Source organism: Urocitellus parryii, chromosome 13 (assembly GCF_045843805.1).
Source record: "Urocitellus parryii isolate mUroPar1 chromosome 13, mUroPar1.hap1, whole genome shotgun sequence".
NCBI lineage: Eukaryota > Metazoa > Chordata > Mammalia > Rodentia > Sciuridae > Urocitellus > Urocitellus parryii.
The window spans coordinates 39,388,332-39,408,587 of NC_135543.1; the positions used below are offsets into that span (position 1 = coordinate 39,388,332).

At 33.5% G+C, this 20,256-nt stretch overlaps 1 protein-coding gene across 5 annotated transcripts in view; it reads left to right on the plus strand.

Annotated features, from left to right (window-relative positions):
• Positions 1–20,256, plus strand: part of Trappc8 (trafficking protein particle complex subunit 8) — a 91,401-nt gene that overhangs the window by 38,844 nt on the left and 32,301 nt on the right. For 4 of the 5 annotated variants that reach the window (XM_026400741.2, XM_026400742.2, XM_026400744.2 and 1 more), the window contains 7 exons: positions 8,458–8,682; positions 9,629–9,737; positions 12,495–12,689; positions 13,095–13,225; positions 16,364–16,438; positions 16,934–17,060; positions 19,526–19,680. In XM_026400741.2, coding sequence (XP_026256526.1) covers positions 8,458–8,682; positions 9,629–9,737; positions 12,495–12,689; positions 13,095–13,225; positions 16,364–16,438; positions 16,934–17,060; positions 19,526–19,680 — 1,017 coding nt within the window. The remainder of the gene's footprint in view (positions 1–8,457; positions 8,683–9,628; positions 9,738–12,494; positions 12,690–13,094; positions 13,226–16,363; positions 16,439–16,933; positions 17,061–19,525; positions 19,681–20,256) is intronic. The other variant, XM_026400743.2, reaches the window with a different exon arrangement.

Here is a 20,256-nt window from a genome sequence, read left to right on the forward strand (position 1 = left end):
CTAGCATATATGAGGCCCTGAGTTCAATCCTCAGCATCACATAAAAATAAACAAATAAAATAAAGGTATTTTGTCAATGTACAATTAAAATATATATATATTTTTAAAAAAGGTGCGATGAAAGATATTTAAAAATTCCTCTCAATTTTATGTGAAAGTTTTCTCTCTCTTTTTTTTTTTTTAACTTTGTACTAGGGATTGAACCAGGTCACTTCACCACTGACCTATATACTCAGTCTTTTTTATTTTAAGATGGTCTTACTAAGTTGCTGAGACTCTCACTATGTTGTGGAGGCTGGTCTTGAAATTGGAATCATCCCTCCTCAGCCTCCCAAGTTGCTAGAACTACAGGTGTACACAAAAAACTTGGCAAATTTTTCTAATTTTTAGTAAGCAACATTTTTTTTTTTTTTTGGTACCAGGGATTGAACCAGAGATAGTTAACCACTGAATCACATCCTCATCCCCCCTTTTAAAAAATATTTATTTTTTACTTGTAGTTGGATATAATACCTTTATTTTATTTATTTATTTTTATGTGGTAGTGAGGATCAAACCCAGGTCCTTGCACCTGCTATGCGAGTGCTCTATGCTAGAGCTATCACCCTAGCACATCAGCCCTTTTTTATATTTATTTAGAGATGGATCTCACTGAGTTGCTTAGGCCCTCGCTGAATTGCTGAGGTTGGCTTTGAACTTGCATTGCTCCTGCCTCAGCTTTCTGAGGTGCTGGGATTACAGGCATGTGCTACCACGCCCAGCAATAAACAACATTTTTATATTGGGTTCCTCCTCTATTTTTGGAACCTGTGAAAAAGTAGGAAATATGTGGACTTATTGTATTTAAATAAAAAACCTTTAAAATGTTTGCATAAAATTAATTTTATAATAATTGATATACTTCATCAATTAGAATTTCTCAGACTCTAAAGTGGGGAAAAAACATTAAAAACAAACTTATTTTTCATGATCCTACTTCCATAATAAGTGAAAATGCCTCTGAAACACGTAGTAAGTGAAAATGCTTCTGAAACACATTCTGCTGTTTGTCTTTGAAAGTTTTGTATTTTAAAAATGATGAATTAATAATATTAAGCATGTAATCTTTGTTTAGGAAAAATATGTCTTTTTCTATGTATGTGTCCACTTTTGTGAATATTTTTATTTGTGAGAATGGTAGTGTCATTGGAACTCTAAACAGTTGCTTGTTTTTATCTTCTCAAATTATAGGGTTTGTTGCTTCTAGGAAATGCCTAGCAAGTTAAAATGCTACATTTGTGTAGGTTGAGATATTTTGCTATGTGACTTTATAATATCTAACTGTAGTTACCTTACCCTGTGGAGTTAATGATTCTAAGTTGTCTGGGTTTGTTGTTTTATGCCACACTGTGTACTCCAAACCCAGAAAAACTCTTTCAAAGACAGTCTGTAGAATCTGAGAGTATGACTAGGAATAAGGATCTGCTGGATTAGCCAATGTGTGCCCTATTGAAGTTAGTCAAGAACATTATTTTCCTTAGAAGACAGAGCACATGGATTACATAATTTTGATTAAGACCATCTTATTTCTGAGAAACACTAACTTTTTATATTTCTGCTGAAAACCCAGGGTGTGTAGGTAGGCATAAGTGAGGAGGAGAGAAGAGATTACCTAGTAACGCCATTTCTCTTAGTCCTGTCTCTGCTTGAATGTTCTTCCTGAATTCTTTGTCTTGCTCAAGGACTGGTTATTCTGAGTATTAGCAAGTCTGGGTGTTTAAAAAAGAGAACTGGCATTATGAAAGTTTAGTCAGTGAAAAATGTTTAGGAAAGTGCTGAGGAAGGTGGATATGATTTTTAAGTATAACCTGGACTATTTTAGTTTCTGTTTTTACTTTAAAAGATAGATTTTAAGACCGGTGCTGTGGCACACACCTGTAATCCCAGTGGCTTGCAAGGCTGAGGCAGGAGGACCGTGAGTTCAAAGCCAGCCTCAGCAAAAGTGAGGTGCTAAGGAACTCAGTGAAACCCTGTCTCTAAATAAAATGCAAAATAGAGCTGGGGATATGGCTCAGTGCTTGAATTCCTCTGAATTCAATCTCCAGTAAACTCGCTGCCTCCTACCAAAAAATAAAGACAGATTTTAAATCTTTTTTTTTTTTTTTAATATTTATTCTTAAGTTTTAGGTGGACACAGTATCTTTATTTTACATTTATATGGTGCTAAGGATTGAGCCCAGTGCCTCCTGCATGCTAGGTGGGCACTCTACCACAACCCCAGCTCCAGATTTTAAATCTTTATTTAAAAATTTTAAATCTTTTTAGATACTTTTCCAAGAAATCTTAAAAAATGCACTTGAACTGGATACTTAGGCATTTTCAGTTGTTTTCTATATCAGTGTTTACAATTGTGTTGCTTTACCAAATGCTCATAGAGATTAGCTTGTTTTTTCTCCCAAGAAATATTATTTTAAAATTAGTTTGAAACAATTTCAAACTTAGAAAAAAATTGCAAGTTCAGTTCAGAAATTGTTTATCTGCACCAAATCAAGAAATTGGCAATGATACGGTGCTCCTGTCTAATCCTCAGACCCCATTTATGGTTTTTTAAAATATGTTTTTTAGTTGTAGATGAACACAATACCTTTATTTTATTTATTTTTATGTGGTGCTGAGGATCAAACCCAGTGCCCCACTCATGCTAGGCAAACGCTCTACCACTGAGCTACAGCCCATTCATGTTTTGATCATTGTACCACAAGTATCCTTAGTAAAGGATACTTTAAAGACATAGGATCTTTTGTCCTTTTTTACTCAAAGAATTCCTTAACTTCATGAACTTGTCATTTTTGAAGATCATAGGTCAATTTTGTAGCATGTCCATCAAATTAGGTTTTCCTGGTGTTTTTTTTTTTTTTTTCATTAGATTCATTTCAAGTGAGTATCTTTATGGAAATGTCACAAAAGAGACACTATTTTGAATGCTATCAGGTGGCAGGTGATTTGGCTTTGATTTCATTAACAATCCAGTCAGTATTTCTTAAAAAGCCCACAAAGACATCTCTGACTATAATTAGTACAAAGTTTATAATTCCAGTTTTGAAAAGCAGTGAATACAAGAGTGTGCTGTGAGCCAGATGCAGTGACACACACCTATAATCTCAACTTGGGAGGCTGAGGCAGGAGGATGGCAAGTTTGAGGCTAACCTTGGTGATGTAGACCCTGTCTCAAAATTTTAAAAGATGAAAAGGACTGGGGATGTAGCTCAGTGGTACAGTATCACTGGGGTTCAATCCTCACTACTACCTCCCTTGCTCTCCAAAAAAAATTTATACACATACACACACTCTGAAACAAAGATTTAGTGGACAGAAGCCTCTTCTTGTTACCAAATCTCATTTGATATGAAGACTTGTTGTGTTGCCTAGGCTGGCCTCAAACTCATGATCCTTCTGTCTCAGCCTTCCAAGTAGCCGGGATCATGTAGGTATGCAACACTGTGCCAGACTTCCATTGTTTTAAGCGAAGGTTCTCTCAATTCAAAGGGTAGCAGTAATGGATAATTAATACCAAATATTTTCTCTTGGTTGTTATGGGGTGCAGTGATAGGCAAAAGAAAAGAATACCAAAGTGTCACTACCAAACACTAAAACAGTAGTGTAAAAGTGTGTGTGAGTGTGTGTGTGTGTGTGTGTATACACACATATTTACACTGTATATTTGTAGTTGTAGCACAGACTAGGTATTTCCACTAAGCCTAATGCAGTGATATAAAGAGGGATAGTCATAGTAGAATTAGATTTCATAAGGTAATAGTTACAAGCTGGCAACCCTGACCCTAATCTATGATTCCATATGCTTCTGCTCTGGAGATTTCTGGAGTTTTCCACAAAGTTTGTATCATGCCTGACATCTTAGATTTCTTGTCTTCAGTCAGACAAAGCAGGTGCTTCCTTGCTTTAGGACTTCTGTGTTTTTAGGCTACACTTGTTTCCTTCTTCTCTCTTTTCCTTTGGTTCTCACAAAGTGGGCTGCTCTGGGCAGAGCAGGCTGGCACTTCAGTGTAACCCAGGTACCTTTCTCTTTGGTTGCTTCTTTTTCTGATCACTTTTCTTCATGTGTTTCAGGAAGCTATCTTGGCTTTAAGAGTGCTTAATATGCTCTCTATATACATTTTCTTGGCAATAATCTTGCCTTTAGTTTACTTGTTTACAACAATTTGTGCTTCATGTTGGATGTCATTGTAGATGTTTCCAGTTTTGCCTTGGTATCATTTGTGGGTCATTCAGTTTTGAATAGCTTTCATTCCCTTGGTGTCTACAATATCACTTTTTTTTTTTAAACTTTTCTTTTTTTATTTATTTTTTTGAGAATTTTAATATTATTTTTTTAGTTTTCGGCGGACACAACATCTTTGTTTGTATGTGGCGCTGAGGATCGAATCTGGGCTGCACGCATGCCAGGCGAGCGCGCTACCACTTGAGCCACATCCCCAGCCCAAAACTTTTCTTTTTTAAAAAAATTTGTTTTAGTTACACATGACAGTACAATGATCTTGACATATCATACATTTGAATCAGATGGGGTATAATTTCTCATTTTTCTGAGTGTACAGGTTGCAGAATTACATTGGTCAAGCAGTCACGTATATACCCACAGCAATAATAATGTCTACTTTTTTCTGCTGTCCTTCCCTTCCCCACTTCCCCTCCCCTCCCCTCCCATCACTTCTCTCTACCCAATCTAATGTGACCCACTTCTTTATTCCCCCCCCCTCACATCTTCATACCTGTATTCTGTATAACAAAGGGGGTCTCCTTCCCTCTTCCATGCAATTCCCATTCTTCCTCCCTTTCCCTCCCACCTCTCTTCCCTACCTAGAGGTAATTTTCTTCTCATGCTCTTCCTCCTTACCCCATTTTGAGTCACCTCCCTTATATCAGAGAAGACATTCGGCATTTGTTTTTTTTGGGGGGGGGGGATTGGCTAACTTCACTTAGCATAATCTGCTCTAATGCCATCCATTTCCCTGCAAATGCCATGATCTTGTTACTTTTTAGTGCTGAGAAATAATTCCATTGTGTATAAATGCCACTTTTTTTTATCCATTCATCCATTGAAGGTCCTCTAGGTTGGCTCCACAGTCTAGCTATTGTGAATTGTGCTGCTATAAACATTGATGTGGCTGTGTCCCTGTAGTATGCCGTTTTTAGGTCTTTTGAGTATAATCTGAGAAGAGGAATAGCTGGGTCAAATGGTGGTTCCATTCCCAGTTTTCCAAGGAATCTCCATACTGCTTTTCAAATTGGCTGCACCAATTTGCAGTCACACCAGCAATGTATGAATGTACCTTTTCCCCCCATCCTCGCCAGTACTTGTTGTTTGAGTTCATAATGGCTGCCATTCTTACTGGAGTGAGATGGTATCTTAGAGTAGTTTTAATTTGCATTTCTCTGATTGCTAGCGATGGTGAGCATTTTTTTTTTGTGTGTGTATTTGTTGATTAATTGTATATCCTCTTCTGAGAAGTGTCTGTTCAGGTCCTTGGCCCATTTGTTGATTGGGTTATTTGTTTTTTTGTTGTTGAACTTTTTGAGTTCTTTGTATATCCTAGAGATTAGAGCTCTGATGTGTGAGGGGTAAAAATTTGTTCCCAGGATGTAGGCTCCCTATTCACTTCACATATTATTTCTCTTGCTGAGAAAAAACTTTTTAGTTTGAATTTATCCCATTTGTTGATTCTTGGTTTTAATTCTTGTGCTGAAGGTGTCTTATTAAGGAACTTGGGATCTAACCCCATGTGATAGAGATTGGGGCATACTTTTTCTTCTATAAGACGCAGAGTCTCTAATTTGATTCCTAGATCCTTGATCCATTTTGAATTAACTTTTGTGCATGGTGAGAGATAGAGATTCAATTTCATTTTGTTGCATGTGGATTTCCAGTTCTCCCAGCACCATTTGTTGAAGATGCTATCCTTTCTCCAGTGCATGCTTTTAGCACCTTTGTCTAATATAAGGTAGTTGTAATTTTGTGGATTGGTCTCTGTGTCCTCTATTCTGTACCATTGGTCTACCAGCCTATTTAGGTGCCAGTACCATGCTGTTTTTGTTACTATTGCTCTGTAGTATAGCTTAAGATCTGCAATAGCGATACCACCTGTTTCACTCTTCCTGCTTAGAATTGCTTTAGCTATTCTGGGTCTCTTATTCCAGATGAATTTCATAATTGCTTTTTCCATTTCTGTGAAGAATGCTGTTGGGATTTTGATCGTAATCCCGTTAAATCTGTAGAGTGCTTTTGGTAATATGGCCATTTTAATAATATTAATTCTGCCCATCCATGAGCAAGGTATATCTTTCCCTCTTCTAAGGTCTTCTTCTATTTCTCTCTTTAGGGTTCTATAGTTTTCATTGTATAGATCTTTCACCTCTTTTGTTGATTCCCAAGTATTTTATTTTTTTTGAGGATATTGTGAATGGGGTAGTTTTCCTCATTTCCATTTCAGAGGACTTGTCACTGAACAATATCACCTTTGTTGTAGATTCATATGTATGTGGCCAAAGAAATAAATCCATGTTTTCTTAAAGGCCTAGAGAATGTATTTCAGGTACCTCTTTCTTTTTGTGTTTATCCTTTTGGTGAGTTACTGAAAGATGGTGGTTCTGGTTAAAAGGTTCTTTAGAGTTGTCCACACCTCCACCCCACCCCTTAATTTTGATTTTCATCTGAGATTCCTGATATTGAAAACCAGCCTTCAGCTTTGTAATCCTCTTTCCTTTTTCTAAAATCACAAGATTCTTTTGCTGAAGCATCTTTTTTCAAAGTGGCCACTTTATTCATTCACTGGGTGGTGATGGCAGGGTGGTTGGTACCTGATGAGTCCAGAGCCAGATCTGGAGAAAATCTCTCCATTGTCACTGATGAAACTTGGGTTTTTTTCTTTGAGATTTTATTTTTATGTAAAGATATGGCAAGTCTTTTCTGATTTTCTGTTAAAATGACTGCTATACTCTGTTACAATCTTTTCTTGATTCTTTACCTGCTTTTCAAGCTTGCTTGCTTTTTTTTTTTTTTTTCCAGGTATTGAGGATTGAACCCAGGGGTGCTTTACTACTGAGACACATCCCCAGCTCTCATTAAGTTACTGGGGGGGTCTCGATAAGTTGCTGAGGGTGTCCTTGAATTTGCTATCATTCTGCCTCAGACTCCCAAGTGTCTGTGATTATAGGTGTGCACCATTGTGTCCAGTGCTTTCTAAAAGTTCTCTGTAGTATGTATGGTCAATGCAAATTTTCACCTCCTGATTTTTTATTATCTTTTCTATGAAGCATACTGTTGTACTCCTGTAAGAATGTGGTGATATGTACCTCTCTTGTGTGTATGGTGACATTTATTGCCATAAATGTTGCAGTTTTACTGTAATACTTACAGATTTTGGCATTCTGCACTATTTCCGTTCTGAGCACATTTCTTGTGTAGCATATAGTCAGTTTTAATTCCTTGCTGTTCTCAGTATTGCAGTAGGTGTGCTGAACAACAGGGTGTACACATTAATCCTCGTAGAGACCACCTTGAATAGGAACCTGTGCTGTCATCTGATGCTGGCAGAAAACCCTGCCATGTCATGCCTAAGCAGTGTTCACTGTGCTGCTGTCCTAGTCCACTATTTTAAAGGTATAGTGCACTACCTCATGGTTGTCAGGGCACTGGCCAGTGAGTTATGGTTGGCAGGCTGGTGAGGGTCACCATGTCAGGGCTGATATGTGAATTTTAATATAAAAAAGTAAGGTTTACTTATATTTCATGTAAATCTCTATGTGACATGGCATATGTGGCCACCTAAATTAAATGCATATTTTTGGTTTAGCCAAGTTTAGCGTTTTTTCAGTTGATAGAAAAGAAAGTTCTTTGAAAATATAGTACACTATGAGAACTGATTTTCACATAATACTAACAAAATCTACCCATCTTAGATGTTGAAAACTGTTAGTTTGTATAGGCCCTGCCTTCCAGAAAGAATTTGAAATAAATAAAGCAAAATTGAGAACTGAACATTTTCTTCTAAAGTTTACCTTTTTGTTTGTTTGTTTTTTTGTGGTGCTGGGGATTGAACCTAGGGCCTTGTGCATGCAAGGCCCAATTGAGCTATATCCCCAACCCTAAAGTTGACCTTTTAAGATGCCGCTCAGAGAAGTAGTGAGTAGAGGTCAGACTGGTCTTCCTTTCTCTTTCTTCATCCCTACACCTCTACACCATAAACATACCCACTCACACACCCTTCGGATGACTGAGGAATCTTTATATTCCATATGTGATTTGTATAATTTTAAATACTAGTTTTATTTTCTCTTAACATCCTATTCTCTATTAGAGAAAGAACCACTTACTTAATTTTGTATACATGTGTGTGAGATTTATTTTATCCGGTCCAAGACAAATATGGATTGTACTTTGTTTTCTTTGTTTTCTTACAGAAGAAGCATGCTTTACGCTGCTATTGTCAAGCCATGCAAGTTTACAAAGGAAAAGGCTGGTCTCTTGCAGAGGATCACATTAACTTCACTATTGGGCGCCAGTCCTATACACTTAGGCAACTGGATAATGCTGTGTCTGCTTTCAGGCATATTTTAATCAATGAGAGTAAACAATCTGCTGCTCAACAAGGGGCCTTCCTTAGAGAATATCTTTATGTTTACAAGGTAAATACTGTTTCAGGAATAGATATTAAAATTATATTGAAGTTGTTTCAGCAAAAAAGCACATTCAGCTGTCTTCTAGAAGTATAATAAAATGGTCTTGTTAGAGTATATATAATTATCCGTCTTAATAAAGTTATGGCAGGCTAGATTTCTTATTCAGACATCAGTTCAGTGTCCCTTTCAGAGTTTTTAAGAGAGAATTTTATATTTCTGTAAACATTCGATTTGTGACTATTGAAATATTTAAAAAGAAAAGATGTCACAAGCCTTCTTGACTGTTTCTTCATCCTGTTTTTATAGAACCACAATCAATTTTACAATAGTGGATTCTCTTAAAATCCTTTGAAAATACACATTTCTTTCGTTTCCTTATGAAAGATGAGGAGGTATGGATCTGTGAGAAGTAAACAAGCTATTATGGCATAATCTAGAAATAGAAAAATTAATAGGAAGAAAAAATATTTCACTGAGGCAAGAGCATAGAACATATAAATATAAAGCATTGTTTTATGGAAGAATAGGAAGTTGTAATTCCCCCCCCCCCCCAAGGCCTGTAAATAATTATTTTATTTATCTGATATAAAATGACTACTCTGTTAAGACTGTATTAATTTGAAATCATTTATATTGGAATTTTGGCAGATAGAATGCTAAAATGAGTCATAAGAAGTAAAATACATACCAAAATAACATTTGAAAGTGTAATATCAAAAGGGAACTAGCTAGCTAAGTAACCTTAGGAAGATCTTTGAAGGCAGAATAAGTGATATTTGAAGTTATTCTCAGTTATAAAATGTATGACTCTGACATTAAAACTAGTAATTATGTGTCTTAATATTTTGCTTACATGTTTTTAATATTTAACACATTAAAAATGAAACATATGTGAAGAAAGTATAGTTTTCTTAAAAACTATTCTTTTTGCTTTATTTTATATTTCTCCCAGAATGTAAGTCAGCTATCACCAGATGGTCCTTTACCACAACTTCCTTTACCATATATTAACAGTTCAGCAACACGGGTTTTCTTTGGCCATGACAGACGACCAGCAGATGGTTAGTAAAATTTTATTTGGTCTGAGTTACCTAATGGATATTTTTCTAAAGTTTCCTTTCTTCATTTAAAAAAATGTTACGTAGTTGAATATTTTAAAATAAATAACTTTATACAACTTTATCAGTTGTCCTATCTTCTGACAATAACAACTACTTCATTGTTATTTTTTAACTTTAAAAACTAAAAACAATAAAAAAATTATAATTACAACAACTTCTCTCACATGGAAAGTACTTATGTTATATAATCTTGGTAAGCATTTTTGGTGTGAGATATTTCATTCAGTATATAAAGATTTAAAGTACTTTAACATTGTCTAGTTATATAGATTATTTCCATCATTTTGCTTATATAAAATTGTGTTGTGATGAATATCTTTGTATAAAACTTGTTTAACTATTCATTGTGAAAAATTTCAAATGTACACAGAAGTACGTAACAGTTCTTGTCTTAAGGCTTTAAAAAATATATAGGATTATATTATTTCCTAGGATTGAGCCTTGGAGTGGCACTCCTGGACCAAAAGTGTAAAACGTTACTATTAAGGTTCTTGATGTACATTGACATAAACTTTGTAATAGTAAACCTTACTATTAAGGTTCTTGATGTACATTGACATAAACTTTGTAATCCTAAATATTCTTATATTGAGCTTAATGTTTCTCCTTGAAATCTAATTTAGTGTTCTTAAAAAATATTTATTGTGTTCATAGCCACTTTTTAAATTTAAAAAAAATTTTTTTTGGTACTAGGGATTGATCTTAGTAGTGCTTTACTACTGAGCTACATCCCCAGGCCTTTTTATTTTTAATTTTGAGACAAGGTCTTGCTAAATTGCTTAGAACCTTACTAAGTTGCTGAGACTGGCATTGAACTTGCAAGCCTGCCTCAGCCTCCCAAGTCACTGGGATTATAGGTTTGTGCTACTGTGCCTGGCTTTATTGTTTTTATTTTTTATTTTAATTTGTTATATATGTCAGCAGAATGCATTACAATTCATATTACACATATAGAGCACAATTTTTCATATCTCTGGTTGTATACAAACTATATTCACACCATTCGTGTCTTCATACGTGTACTTAAGGTAATGATATCCATCTCATTCCACCGTCTTTTCTACCCCTACTCTTTGCTCTATCTAGAGTTCATCTAATCCTCCCATGCTCCCCCTCCCAACCCCACTATGAATCAGCCTCCTTGTATCAGAGAAAACATTCAGCATTTGGTTTTTGGGATTGGCTAACTTCGCTCAGCATTTTATTCTCCAACTGCAAATGCCATGATTTTATTCTCTTTTATTGCTGAGTAATATTCCATTGTGTATATATACCACTTTTTTTAATCCATTCATCTACTAAAGAGTATCTAGGTTAGTTCCACAATTTAGCTATTGTGAATTGTGCTGCAATAAACATTCATGTGGCTGTGTCCCTGTAGTGTACTGTTTTTAAGTCCTTTGGGTATAGACCAAAGAGTGGGATAGCTGGTTCAAATGGTGATTCCATTCCAAGTTTTCCAAGGAATCTCCATACTGTTTCCCAGATTGTCTGCACCATTTTGCAGTCCCACCATCAATATATGTGTGTGTCTTTTCCCCCACATCCTTGCTAACACTTATTGTTGTTTGTCTTTATAATAGCTGCTATTCTGACTGGAATGAGCTGAAATCTTGGTTTTGATTTGCATTTCTCTAATTGCTAGAGATGTTGAACATGTTTTCATATATTTATTGATTAATTATATATCATATTCTGAGAAGTGTCTGTTCAGTTCCTTGGCCCATTTATTGATTGGGTTTTTTTTTTTTTTTTGGTGTTTAGCTTTTTGAGTTCTTTATATACCCTAGAGGCTAGTGCTCTACCTGATGTGCAAGTTGTAAAAATTTGGTCCCATTCTGTAGGCTCTCTGTTCACCTCACAGATTGTTTTTTTTTTTTTTTTTGCTTAGAAGATTCTTGGCTTTATTGTTTTTAATAACAAAAAAGTGAAACTAAAATTCCTAATAGCAGAGAACAAATTAATATATTTTGGTATTTTTACATAATGGATTTATGCTTCAGGACAAGAGTGAACTAATTGTATATGTTTCAATGTGGATATGAAAAATTTATTTATAAATGTCAATATGTGTATGAAAAAATTTGTAAATTTGGGTATGCAAAAATTCATTTACTGTAAATTTCAAATATGCAAACCAATTCTATTCATTGTTTATATTTAGTCTCATGTGAGAATAATAGATTTTAACTTAAGAATAGCTCTGGGAAGAAGTTATGCCAGTGGGAGTGAGGAAGAGTAATTGGATTTGGGGAGATTGCAGAGAGGACATCAGCTATATCTTCAATGTTCATTTTATTAAAAAAAAATCAGGATAATGTGACAAAAGTTGACATTTATTACATTTCAGAATGTAAGTATTTGCTACATTATTTTTCATTCCTTTTCTATATTGTTTGAAATATTTCATAAAGAAATTGTTCATGGTAGATAAGGAAAATACTTTCAGAGTCAAGAGAAAAATAATTTTGTCAACAAAGTTCCAGTTAAGTTATAGTTAATAAGAGAATATTTTATTTGCTTAGAGAAATAGAAATAGGCAAGAGTGAATGCATACATATTTTATTTGGATACTCCTGATTTTTATTTGAAGTATATTTTGTTTGAGGACATTCAAAAACATATACTTCATTAATTTGCATTTCATGAACATATTTAATGGTGACTTTTTTCTTTCTTCTTTTTTTTTTTTTTTAGGTGAAAAGCAAGCAGCTACTCATGTAAGTCTTGATCAAGAATATGACTCTGAATCCTCTCAGCAGTGGCGAGAACTTGAAGAGCAAGTTGTGGCTGTGGTTAACAAAGGAATAATTCCATCCAGTTTCTATCCCACACAATATTGTTTGAACAGTTATTCGGATAACTCCAGATTTCCACTTGCAGTTGTGGAAGGTGATATGCTTCAATTTCATTTTTGTTTTTTTGTTTGTTTGTTTTACTTAAAGCAGATTCAAGATAATTTGCTGTATGCTGTACATTTCCAGAGGCTGAGTATGCAAAGATAAATTAAAAACCAGTAATTTTCTGAGTTGCATTTATAAAACCAGTGAGGGCTCTAATATAGGTATATGCAATGTGATGCTAGGATATAGAAGAGGAAATGACATCCTTTAGTAGAGAGAAATTGGAAAACTCTTTTAGAAGAGGTAATTTAAAAACTGAATCCTGAATAAATGGAGCTTTATAAACTAGAGGACAGTGTAGGCAGAAATGAAAGCAAGGTCTGTTTAGAACTTTAAAGCTTAGGGTGAGGGGCAAGATTTATTAAAGTTATTAATGTAGGTCTTTCTTTCATAGAACCAATTACAGTGGAAGTGGCTTTTAGAAACCCTTTGAAGGTTCCACTTTTGTTGACTGATTTGTCATTACTTTGGAAGTTTCAGCCTAAAGATTTCAGTGGAAAGGATAATGAAGAAGTTAAAGAACTAGTAAGTTATTAAAAGGTATTTGTAATAAGTACATTTCAGTTATAGTCTGACAGATGCCATAATAATATTTCTGCTTCTTCTGTTATGTGAGCTATACGCAATCTTTTTTTGCTTATTTTTTCTTTGTTTTAAAAATTTGTGCTAGTGTTGAAAACTGAGAATATAGAACTACATAAGATATAAAAGTAAAATTGTATATTCTTAATATTTAGAAATAACCAACTTTTAACATTTTGCTGTCATTTCAGTCATTTCCATTTGTATCTTTTTGGCTTGGATTTGGAATTTCCTTATATGTGTTGCTTTTTTTATTCTATGTTGTTTAATATGCATTTTCTGATATTCAAACATCTGAATATTTTATTTTTACGTAATTATTCAGTATGTGTATTAAAAAGTTTACACTATAAGTTTAAATATGGGTATGAAAAAATTCATTTACTGTAAATTTCAAATATACAAACCAATTCTATTCATTGTTTATATTTAGTCTCATGTGAGAATGATAGATTTTAACTTCAGAATAGCTCTGGGAAGAGCTATACCTATGAATCATCCATCATCTATGGATGATTCATAGTATCCTCCTGTTTTCTGTAGTTGTTTTGGAGGTTTCTGTTTGTGTATTATCACAATAGTTCAGTGGTTATTTTTTATTTTTTTAATGGGGTGCTGGGATTAAACCCAGGACCTCTTGTATGCTAGGCAAGCTATCACTGAACTACACCCCTACCCCCTGTGATGAATATTTTTGTGCATAACTTCTTAGCCTTCAGAATATTTCTGTAAAAAAGATTTCTAGGTGCAAAGTTATAAGAGTTTTAGGAAATACATATTTTAATTCTCGATTTTGCAAAAGGTCATACCAATAAGCTTCTCATTTGCAGCATGTGGCGTTGGGTGTCTCATTTTTGCAGCACTGATTATTATTATTTACAAAAAAACTTGGTTGATCTGATAAAAATATCATCTTACTAATTTATTATCCATTTCATTGCTTTCCAATGAAGTCAGTTATTGTATTTGTATTTCCTATTTTGTGCATTGTCCATTTAATAAGTTTCATATATATATATATATATATATATATATATATATATCTTTTTCTTTTATATTCATGTCTATGATAAACCTTTTGTATATATTGTACTAAGAATTGGATTCAGGGACGCTCGGCTACTGAGTCACATCCCTAGCCCTATTTTGTATTTCATTTAGAGACAGGGTCTTACTGAGAGTTTTAGTGTTTCACCATTTCTAAGGCTGGCTTTGAATTCAGAAACCTCCTGTTTTGGCCTTCCTAACCTTTTTAATGCAGGAATGATTTGAACAAATGATTTTTGTTACCAGCTGATTGTAACAAATAACTTAGACGTGTGTGTGTGTGTGTGTGTGTGTGTGTGTGTGTTTCTATTTTTCTTTTGAGACAGAGTCTCACTAAGTCATCTGAGGCTGACTTTGGATACTCTACCTTAGCCTCTCTAGTAAGCTGTGTTTATAGGCATGCACCCCCTGGGCCTGTTTCCAAATATATTTTTTTAGCTAATAATTTATTAGGTTATTCACTAATATCTTTTATACAAATTTTCACTGTTTTGTACTCCCCCCCACTCCCATATATGTATGTGTGTATATATTTTTTCAACATATAGACATTTATTTTTTATCCCCACAAAGTACCTTACAGGTGTAGGAACTTCAGAAGAGCTGGCCTCCATGCAGGGACTCAGCATTACTGATGGTTTTGATCTCGTGGCTCCTCTAACTATATATGTGGTTTCATGATTGAGGCAGGAAAGGAACACTAGAACACTAGAATCTTGCACCAGAAAATAAATGCTTTAACCCAGACTATATGTTTTATATTTTGAGTCTGGGAAATATCCCAGCATTTTGGTTCTGATCTGTGAAGAGAGAACTAGAAAGATATCTATTTGAATTTTTAATTTGAATTTTAATTATTTAGACTGTTTTTGTTCTTGAACTATTTTGATTTTTTTTCCTAAAGATTACATTATTTAAAATGGTTAAATGGTTAAATTCATTGATGCTATTTTGTGATTATGAGAGTATGAACTGTTGAAATTTGGAAAGGTTTTAAGAAAGATCTATTAGTTTTATAAATATATTAATCTGTTTAGCATTTCTTATTTTAAAGGAAGTTTATTAGATTATATTAAAATATACAATACTCTTAAACAGTTGCACTGTTTCCTATAAATTTCAAATAAGATATCTTTTTGGGGGATGGGGGTGGTGGGTAGTTTGCTAGTGATTGAACTCAGGACTTTCCATATGCTGAGTATGTGTTTTGCCATAGAGCTAAGGTCCACAAATCCCAAAATCTAGATTTATTTAATGGGCTTCTTCTGGTGATGGACGCAGATGCTGAACTGGAATTTAGGGAGATGTAATTTTTATATTTTGTGTCAAATAATTAGTTTGATGGTAAAAGTAAAATAAGGTTTATGAGAATCAAATTTACCTTCAGTGTGAGCTAATTAGCTCTGCTTTGCCATCTGACCATAGATATTTTCTCTTACTAAGTCAGTGGTTTGGAGGAAGCAGGTCTGCCTTTCTCCCACTGCTCTTGTTGTCCACCTGTCTTTTCTGCATCATGCCTATTCTAAGTATAATCTTCCTTTTTTAAATATAATTGGCCAATTTGGAAAAAGATGTGGTTGGACAAAAAATGGAGAGATTTGTTCTTATGACAATATTAAATACCATTGCGGCCATTATTAACTATGAGCAGTTCAACTTTTTCTCTTAGTGTTTTATCCTCTTGGTGGTTGTATCTTCTTCAGTTGAGTTGGTAGAACAAAATGAAATGTACATATCAAGTACCCACTATAGCATGACCCCACTTTAGGGGTGGAAATAAACACTTTTCATGGAGCTTAGGAAATAGTAAGAACCTGGAAATGGTGGCACAGTGGTAAAGCACTTGCCTAGAAGGTGTGAGGACCTGGGTTTGGTCCCCAGCACTACATGCACTTACAAAGAATCTAGTAATGATAACTTTAATTAGTTATTATTTCTTAGTATTGGTATATAAGAATGTTAATAATTCATTAATATTAAGTATTAATAATATTTTATTAGAATGTATATTTTAAAAAATAACTTATTTTTTAGATTACAGGTGAACCTAAAATGATTGGAACTGAAGTTATTTCAGAATTCTTAATTAATAGTGAAGAATCTAAAGTGGTAATTGTTTTTATCATTTTTCTGTTTTTTGCTTTGCTAAATAAGTAAACTGAAAACATTTAAAAATAAATTTAATGTATCTCAATGAAATTATTTTATATCCTAGTATTTTTAAGAACTAAAATTTAGATGATCAGGAAACTGAAATTACTCAGGAAGAAATTGGTGGGAAAGTAGGTTTCTAGTGGTCTTTGATTAATTTCCTAGGAAACCTGGTGAAAAGTTTTCACTTCCTTATTAGTTTCAGTGTGGTAATTTCACATGATATTTATTTGAACAGCATATTTAGATTTTTATTAAAAGTATTATTGACGCTCTTGTATAATTGTTGAATTAGAGATTTTCTTTTGAAAAAGTTGCTTCTCAATAAGAAATAATTGATATTTGAAAAGTTTAGGTCATGAGTTTTTATTTCTGCAACATTACAGAATTTAGGTATTGCACTATTTAAGATATTATGAAAACATAATAAGAGTGACTTAAATATCTCCACAGGCAAGACTAAAGCTCTTTCCCCATCACATAGGGGAGCTGCATATATTGGGAGTTGTTTATAATCTTGGCACTATTCAGGGCTCCATGACAGTAGATGGCATTGGTGCTCTTCCTGGATGTCATACAGGTAAAGTTATAGCATTGCTAAACAATTACAAACTAATACCTAAATCATTCCATAGAATAAAATGGACGAAAATGAGGTATTTTCTAAATAGGGCAAATGTACCTTTAGATAAAGCATTTAGGCAGATGTAAGAATGACTAATTTATTTTAACCTCTACCATAGCTTTAAAAAATAAACAACTTTTTCCCTTCTATTTTCTTTTGATAATTCTTTTGTTATTATCCAAATGTAGTAAATTCTTAGCAAATAAATTCTAACCATTTATTAAGATGTCTGCTGCCAATACAAAAACCACTTTATTGTATTCTATTTTTGAATATATCCTTTTTAAAAAGCATTGAACAAATTAAAAAACCATTGTTTTTCACTTCATTGAATATTAAACCCTTGAAATTCTGTTTTCTGTCCTGATAAAGACTGGGGTTTTAGTGTTAAATTGATATTTTTGATGCCCTATAATAGAATGTTTTACAATTTTTTGAATATTATAATATACACAAACTTTTATATTTTTTTTAAATTCAGGAGTCTTTCAGGATCTAATATTACCTAATAATTCAGATATGTGATTACATGAGTTTAGGTTGAAAAGATGCTAGGAAGGGAGTTCACTAAAAAACTCTCTATCCCAGCCCTTTATTTTAGTAGATCTATCTTATAACAAATTAAAGTGACTAGTTATTGATAGATGTGAATTTAGCACTTATAAAAGTTTTTATTTCTGCAACATTACAGAATTTAAGTATTGCCCTATTTAAGATATTATGAAAACATAATAAGTCACTTAAATATAAATATTGGGAAGTTCTTCTGGAACATTTGGAAAACTTGATCCTTTTAACCTCCTGTTGAATATTTCTGTTGCCTTAATATGTATGATAAATTCAGTACAAAATTAGAAAATAAGTGGAATGAACTCATGACTAAAAAGCTATAAACAAAAAAAAATACACTAAAATTGAGCAAGGTGTACTGCATTTTTATACTATATTTATATTTCTTGTTTGACAAGTACCAGACAAATTGTTTGTAAATTATTTTGCTGTTTATTACATTCTTAAAGCAAGATAAGTGGGTGTTAAAACTTTTTGGGGGGCAGGGGTGGGCGACTTCCCAAGGATTGAATTCTGGGGCACTCAACCACTGAGCCACATCTCCAGCCCTTTATTATGTTTTGTTTAGAGAGAGGATCTCACTGAGTTGCTTAGTACCTCACCATTGCTAAGGCTGGCTCTGAACTCTCGATCCTCCTGCCTCACCCTCCCAAGCTACTGGAATTATAGGCATGTACCACTCTGCCCAGCAAGAATTTTTTGAAGCTCTTTTCCCACTTGTGCAATCTGACATCTTGACCTAGTACCACAGAGTTATGGTTGTCAGTAAAATATAGCTAATTGTTTCATTTAAAGGCCAAACATAGGCATTAATATAATTTATATGTAATTGTATGGCATTAGTAGGAGGAAATTATGAATTAACTATTAAAATAAGTCCTATCTTAAAAACTGAGTTTTCATGATGTGTTTTTTTTTTTTTTTGTACTGGGGATTAAACTCGGGGGTACTGGACCACTGAGCCACATCCCCAGACCGATTTTATATTTTATTTAGAGACAGGGTCTCACTGAGTTGCTTAGCGCTTTGCAGTTGCTGAGGCTCATGATTCTTCTGTCTCATCCTCTCAAACTACTGGGATTTCAGACGTGTGCCACTGCGCCCAGCTTCATGATGTTTTAATGTAGTTTAGTATTATGTAAAATGCTAGTAGGGAACCAAGTCAAATGTAGTGTGGGAAATGCTACATTATATATCTGGCCTTGAACCCTTTAGAGTAACTTTCAGCACATTAAAGGCTTTGAGTAGTCCTGCAGGAAAGAGAGTTGTGTACCCTTTTTCTTTTCTTTTTTTTAAATACATACATGTACTGTATGGAAGTCTTTGGGGGAAATCTCACATGAATTTTAAGAAAGTTAAAGCTGTCTATGCTATATTTAATTTTCTTTGTTCAGTCTCTTGAGAAGATATGTTTATTTATAGTCCTGAAATTATTCAGGTTACTATATATTCAAATATGAGGAAGTGAAAGATTGACCTGTTCTATGTTTTCAATTTTTTTTCATTTGAATATCTATCTTGTGATAGCCCAATTAAATATTAGACCCAAGATATTCTCAGAATTTTTTTGATTAATAAGCATTATGGTTTAGAAAATACAGGTTTTAAAGGACTTCTCTTCAGTGATTTGTAGTCTTTATGCAACATAAGTAAATCCCAAAGAGATGAGAAATTAAGCAGCATAATATAGGTGGTATTAAACATGGAATTAAAATATACTTAATTCTTTGATTAATCATGTTAATCAGTAATTGAATTATCTGAAATTTAAGTATTCATATATTCAAGTTAAATTCTTGTCAGTTAATATATCAGATTATTTTAGGGCATTTGGTTGTTTTTTATTTCAGGAAAACATTCCTTGGGTATGTCAGTCCGAGGGAGACAGGATTTAGAAATTCAAGGTCCTCGACTTAACAACACAAAAGAAGAAAAAACATCTATTAAATATGGTCCTGATCGACGTTTAGACCCTATAATCACTGAAGAAATGCCACTATTGGAGGTATTTCACTTCTTAAAATGTAATGGGCTCAGTAATTGACATAGCTGGAAGATACTTTAAATAAATTAATTTTAGACTTTGAAGTTGTTAATATTACATTGAACTATACTTTTAAAGTCTTGTTAGGCAAATTTTAAAGAAATTTAATTTACAAAATAAGGTAATTATATAAATTCATATTAAGTCACAGCCAGGTTATAAATTTATAAACTTTAAAATAATAGAAATTCGGAATACATTTCTAGCAAACATTTTGGTTATTAAACTCATTGGCGTTTTTGTAATTTGTCAAAATATTATGTGAATTAATGCTTGTAAAGTATTTAAGCAAAATAGCAGTATTTTGGGAAAAAAAGCAGTATTTCCTTCACCCTCTTATCTCACCCTATCCTATTTTCATATAGTATCAAAGGAATTTTAGTTACAGAATATGTCAGAGTAACAAGAGAAGGAAAAACATATTATTTAGTTGAAAGACATTTTAATATCAGGGAAATTAAAGTATTATGGGACAGCAAGTCTCAAAGAAGGGGGATTCAACTGCTCCAGAGAATTTAGGAGCAAACATTTTAAGCG